The 6733-nt window shown below is 41.7% G+C and overlaps 1 protein-coding gene across 1 annotated transcript in view; it reads right to left on the reverse strand.

Annotated features, from left to right (window-relative positions):
• Positions 1–6733, reverse strand: part of VXN (vexin) — a 24082-nt gene extending 17349 nt beyond the window's left edge. The window contains exons 1-2 of the mRNA XM_004772976.3: positions 6185–6733; positions 1603–1658 (exon numbers count right to left, since the gene is read on the reverse strand). Of these exons, the coding sequence (XP_004773033.1) occupies positions 1603–1658; positions 6185–6251 (123 nt within the window). The 5' untranslated portion in view covers positions 6252–6733. The remainder of the gene's footprint in view (positions 1–1602; positions 1659–6184) is intronic.

Raw genomic sequence — 6733 nt, forward strand, 5'->3', positions numbered from 1 at the left:
TGTTATTGAGCAATGGAACATAATAATGATATGTTGGTATATGGGAAATTTTCACTTAAAAAGCACCAACATTCATTGAATGCTGGGTGTGTGTCAGGCTCTGGACTAAGCACTTTACATGTATTAAGTCATTTGTTCTCCAGTGGTTCTTGAGATATGTGCTGCTATTATTCCCATTTGAATACTAAAGAAGTTGAATCCCAGTATGGTGGGCAACTTGTTCAAGGTTACCTAGCTAGAAATGGATAGAACTGGAATTTATGTCTAGGCAGTTGAACTCTAAGTCTACATACCTGCCTGTTATGTTCCACAGTTTCTTAGAATTTTTCGTTATTATATTTTATATGTTCATAGTATTTGAAATTCTATAATAGGCACACACTACTTTGGGAATTAAAAAATGTAATGTTTGTAGAAATAACAATGACTAGGGGCGCCTGGGTGGCTCAGTGGGTTAAAGCCTCTGCCTTCTGCTCAGCTCATGTTCCCATGGTCCTGGGATCAAGCCCTGCATCGGGCTCTCTGCTTAGCAGGGAGCCTGCTTCCTCCTCTCTCTCTCCGCCTGCCTCTCTTGCCTACGTGTGATCTCTGTCTTCAGATAAATAAACAAAATCTTTAAAAAAAAATGAGAATGACTAAAACTCCATCTCATTCCCAGGACACTGAAAAAAAAATTCATTTTAATGGAGAATGGGCCTTCAAAAATTGACATACTTAGAAAATCAAAATGGTGTTCCTTGAAAAATTGTGATAGAAATAGAAACTTCAGCATAACCAAGAGGAAACAATCAGCAGTAAACCTTTCCAGAGAAAGTACAAAGATGGATTGACAGCTTTTGTATAAAGAAATCTGTAAGTAAAATGAGAAATTCACAGCATCCTTTGGCTCCAATGACATGTAAACTAATTTTAAGGTAATGCAAGTGCTTATTAGAGTAGCAAAAGATAATGTAGAAAAATGAAAGTCAGTGAGGCTGGAGGTAAATGGAAAAACATTGCTGGAAGCCTGGCAACTGTTTAGAATTCCGGTAATATGTGACAAAGCTGTAAGCAGAAACCATTTTTTAAAAAAATCACTATTTTCCACATCTAGCATAGTGTCTTTTGCGTAGTAGGAATGAAAATACTGGATGGATGAACAGATCAATGGATAGATGAAACTATTCTTAACCTTCTACTTATTAATTTACCATGGAATTAATTCAAAAGAATAGTGTTTTGTCCAAATTAATTGCAATGCTATTTATAATAGTGAAAAAATAGAACATCACAAATGCCAGCAACAGGAGAACACCTAAGTCAGGAATGCTATACTCATCATGGACTCTGTTTAAATAAGAACAATTTTTTTAGAGAATGAGATTTACTCTATGTGTCTAGGGAAAATGTCAGAATCGGGGAGTCCGATTCAGGGCTTTTTGCTGTCTGGTAGACATTTGTCAATTATTTTGGTGAAGTGGAAGACAGGAAATTGAGCAGCAGCCACGTGTCATAGAGAAAAACTTCCTGGCTATTGAGAGCAGGGGAGAGGAAGAGAAGAAGTTAGATGTTGCTTTTGTAATGGAAATCAAAAAAAGGGATCAAAATTGAAGTTGTCCTTACATTCTTGGTCAAGAGGTGTTGAGAGCTTTTGACTCTTCTTCTGGCTGGACTGGACACTGCAAAGAGAGAGAAAGGAAAGGTTTTAGAGAACACAGGTTGAGGATGATGTAGCCTCAGAGCGGGTTTGCTCCTGGAGTGGGGAAGGGTGCAGAGGAGGGGAGGTGGGGAGAATAAGCAGGGTGGAATTACAATTTTAGATGTTACTTGGCTGAGTGCACCAAAGCTCATAGCAGCAATTATGCACAACAGCTAAAAGGTGGAGACAACCCAAATGTCCAACTAAAAGATGAGTGGATAAACAGAATGTGCTATATGCATACAATGGAATATCATTTACCCTTAAAAAGAAATTAAATTCTGATACATGTGGTAACATGGATGAACATTGAAAACATTAAGCTAAATGAAATAAGCTGGACACAAAAGGACAAATATTGTATGGGTCCATTATATGAGATACCTAGAGTATTAAACTCAGACAGAAAGTAGGTTACAAAGGGGTTAGGGGAAGAAGGGAATGGGGAGTTGTTATTTAACAGACATAGAGATTTGGTTAGGGATGATGAAAGTTCTGGAAATGGATAGTGGTGATATCTGTACAACAATGTGAATGGACCTCATGCCATAGAGCTATGCACTTAAAAATGCTTAAAGGGTCAATTTTATATCATGTATGTTTTGCTACAGTAGAAAGCTTAAAAAATCAATTAAGCATTAAAAAATGTTAGTTGGTTGGATGAAGGCATGTGTTTTGTTGAAAATGGAGATACTCTGGCATCTCTCTTCCATCCTGCTGCTAGAATGATTTATTTAGAACTGCAGTCCCACCATGTCACTGCCTAGAACTGAAACTACTCCTTGTCACGTATCAGATAAGTGACCAGATGAGGGCTGGGTCGTGGTATTTTCTTCAGAGCACCTATAGCCATGAAACCTGGCATACAGTATGCTAGTTAATAGCCAAGGTTCCCAACTCCTTTCACTTGAGTGTGGATCAGAACTAGACCACTTGCCACTTATGTGACTTGGGCAAATTACCCATCCTCTCCACACCTTCCTCTCCTCATCTGTAAGACAGCAGGAATAAACAGCACCCACCTCCGAGAGCTGTGGCAAGGATGAAATGAACTAATTTTTATAAAGCCCCTGGACCAGTGCCTGACAAGGAGTAATTTCCCAGGAATCAGTGGTGGTTATTATGACTGTCCTCCATCTCTGCAAGCTGAAGGCAGGTGGAAAGAGTAGCTGATAACTTTTAGATCTTATAACATTCCATTAGGACTTCTCTTTCCAGAGTTTTCTCCATTTCCTCCTGCTATTCCCCAATTCCTCTCCCCAACCTCTCCCCATGCTGTTTCTCCTCCAGAGAATTATTTTGAATGCTGTGGTGCCATTCACCCTAGAATTAAACCCCCTCTAGTGTGTCTCAGGAAATAACTTCTGGTATAACTTCTTGGTAAAACCGCAGCTTTTATCTTTCATATTTACTGTGAATTGTGTCTATGAAATTTTCCCTTAAAGGGCTCTCTTTCTCTCCAGAAAGTAAAAAATATCCACACTTGTCCTGTTATAGACTTGATATTTATGTCCCATGCCTTTAAGTAACGCTCTAACACTTGCTGCTGCCATAGTTTTGTGGGACATTAAGATGGCTCAGCTAAAAAATACGTAGAAATATTAACTTGACCCCAATATGTGTATGTATGTGTGTGTTGGAAAGAAAGATACAATACAAGAGAAGGGTAGTAATAGCTCACATTGAGCCATACCAGGTGATGGTTTATTTGCCTTATCTCATTCACTCCTTGTAACAACTCTGTGAACGAGGTACTCTGCATTATCTCTATTTTATTGGTGGGGATACTGAAGTTAGGGGTCCCACAGTTCACGGGAACTTAACCATTGGCCACACTGCCTCTTAACCTCTTAACCATTGGCCACACTGCTCACACTGTTGAACCTGTGCTCAGAAAATGTCTTGGCCATTTTGGTCACCCTAAATGGTAGCATTGGGAAAAGGGCATCCCCGGGAGAACTATTAAGATAGTTAGATAAAATTAAGCCACCTTCTATTTCTGTAGGTAAGGAATGTGGGGATGTGCGGAAGAGTTACCAATCTCTCTTATAAGCGGTGACTTAAGAAGGGCTAGCACTGCCTTCTCTCACTGAAAGCCCTCTGCTCTATAGCTTTGGAGAAAGCAAGATGAGGCAAAAAAAGGAAGTAGGAAGAAGTGAACTTTTTCCATTCATGGTCTAAGGTAAGACTGCAAATACTCCTTTCCTAGAGAATGACTTCCTGAGCAGTGAAATGTCCATGAATACCAATGAGTACTTGGTTTATGACCAGGAGATGGCCATGAATGAAAATGGCAAGAAAGAAATACAGGATTAAACATTTATCTTTGACTGGACATAGTCATTGTTCTAAATATGGAATAAAAATAGAAATCATTTTGTAAGTGATTTATTTCATACTAAATGCTTTATAGGTTTTATCTGTATTTTAACCCCCACCGTAATAACCCTGGGAGGTAAATTCTAGCTCTCCCTTTTATAAAAGTGCAAACTCGGGCCCAAAGAGATGAAGTAGCCTGCCCAAGGTCACACAGTGCAGAAGTGACCCACAGTTCCTTGACTACTGTGCTAAGCATATGCAGTCAAAGGCCCTGTTTCAAATGCTTTTAGTCAGGTGAAGTGTGACGTTGCTCCTGAATTGTTGAATAACTTTTTAATTAAAAAGAGCTATGTGGCTTTGATTTTTTTCTTTAAAAAATGTTAAATGGAGGGGCACCTGGGTGGCTCAGTGGGTTAAGCCGCTGCCTTTGGCTCAGGTCATGATCTCAGGGTCCTGGGATCGAGTCCCGCATCGGGCTCTCTGCTCAGCAGGGAGCCTGCTTCCCTCTCTCTCTCTCTGCCTGCCTCTCTGACTACTTGTGATCTCTCTCTGTCAAATAAATAAATAAAATATTTTAAAAAAATGTTAAATGGAAAAATATGACAGGAAATAGACATGTTTTAACATTTTCATATTTACTTCCAATTTGTTTTTGTCTCATGTAAAGAAATACAAAATTGGGCAAGTTCAGGTTCCCTTTCTACTCTCCCCTAACTCTACTCCTGTCTCTCCCCAGGGCTACTAAGATCACTAATTTAGTCTGCATCTTTCCAGCCTATGTTTTCATATTCTCTGTCTCTGAATATGTATCCATAAGTTGTTTTGTACTGCCAGATATAGTAATTGTTATCATACATATAAAATTTGCAGCCAGCCTTTTTTTCCCCCCACTCAACATTATGCTTTTGAGATCTGTGTCCATACACATAGATCTAGTTCATCCCTGTTGACAACTGTGGAATATTCCATAGTACAATGACACCGCATTTTACCCACTCCCCTTCTCAAGGACATTGAAGCTATTTTTCATTTTGCCCTTCTAGAATCAGTGCCACTGTGAACATCCGTGAGTCAGAGTACCCAGAAGTGGACTTGCTGGGTCCAAGGGTCAGCATTGACTTTCCAGGTACTTTTCAGAATCTCCAGACAGAGTTCCAACTCCTGCACGTGGGCAGACTCCTCACTCTTGTTTTTCCTCTCTCTATGTGGCAATACATGTCAAAAGCTTTATTTATGTTTTGCTGGCTGTCTCTTTGTGACCAGGCTGAGTCTCTCCTTTCCCCTCCCCCTCCCCCTAGCAGTGACCCTGTCAGTGGCTGACACGGGAAGAAGAAAGGGATTGTTTGAGCAGGGGCACAACACCAGCAAACGTCCAGCCCCCTTCATTCAAGTCTGACAATGAGACCAGGGCTAAGCCAGAGTCCCAGCCTCTCCCAGCAAGGCAGGGGTCATGGGGAGAGAACAGAGGGAGCAGAAGAGAGGGTTGAGCTTGGGGGCGGGGGGCAGTGAGGGAACTGTCCAGTAACCAGACACCTGCTGGCTGCTGAGCTCACACACAAAGGCCTCCCTGGGACTTGACACCATTCACCCCAGCACAGGAGCTGACAGTCACACGTTGTGGCAGCGCTAGTTCCAGGTGAAGTTTGGGAGGGGGCCCTGGGATCTTCGTTAGAGGCCAGCCCCGGGGCAGGACGTTATTTGACCACTTTATTAGACTTCAGGCCACTGCCAGGAGTCTATTTCCTCACATTTGATGGCATGGTTAGAAATCATACTTTTGAGCCAGCTGGTTCTCATTTCAGAGCCCGCTTGCTCATTGGAGAAGAAGAAAGAATCTCTCTAGCTGCTCTGGGAATTTTGTTTTCATCTCTGTTTCCCAAAACAATGGCTTGCTGTCACATTCATTAGGCATATTGGGTTACCAGTACTAAATTAAGTGGAACGGGAGCATTTTAACTGCCCTCATTCCTCCCCACCCCCTTTGAGGGATTGTTTCTCAATGACTGATGTTTATCCATGTACGTCCTTTTCAGACACAACAACAATAACAAATACCATCACAACAGCGAACCCGTGAACCCCTCGGAGAGACCCGAGGATAAGCCATAGTAAAACAGCACGTGATTGTCCTTAACCTCCGGCAGAAGGTGCCGCGTTAAGGAAACCGTCAAGGGCGATTTTACTCACCCTTGGAAGGGATCACGGTGGTGAAAACTTCTATATTTTCATCACTGCAGCTGTAAATCTGATGCATCGTCTCAGCCTTCTCTCCCCCAAAGTGCCGGGAACCGGAAGCCTCTCTCTGAACCCCTAGTCGCGAGGTTTCCTAATCCAGTCTGGCTCGGGGATCATTGTGCAGGTCCACAAAAGACAGGCTGGTGCTGTGATCTCATCTCATTCCAGAGTCTTCACTGCAACATTTTCTAATCCCATCTGTCTTTTTTTTTTTTTTTTTTTTTTTTTTTTATGAATCCTATTATTGTAAACCTTTGATTGAGTGTGGAGGCTTCAGTCGCCTCCCAGCCAGGATGTAGTTAACATTTTTATTTTGCCGTGTCTGCTGCACTGATTTTGGAAGTCTTTTGTGAAGTAAGGATGAAGTGAAATCGCCCGCTCGGTTAGCGCCCAGCTTGGCTGGAGAATTCCACTGAAAAGGAGACATGAATTTTGGTACCAGCAATTACCCTTTTCATTTCAGAAATGAAGGGAGCTCTCCCCTCCACCCCCACTCCAGAA

The sequence above is a fragment of the Mustela putorius genome, unplaced genomic scaffold (genome assembly GCF_011764305.1).
Source record: "Mustela putorius furo isolate JIRA1106 unplaced genomic scaffold, ASM1176430v1.1 tig00000151_pilon_pilon_pilon, whole genome shotgun sequence".
Taxonomy (NCBI): domain Eukaryota; kingdom Metazoa; phylum Chordata; class Mammalia; order Carnivora; family Mustelidae; genus Mustela; species Mustela putorius.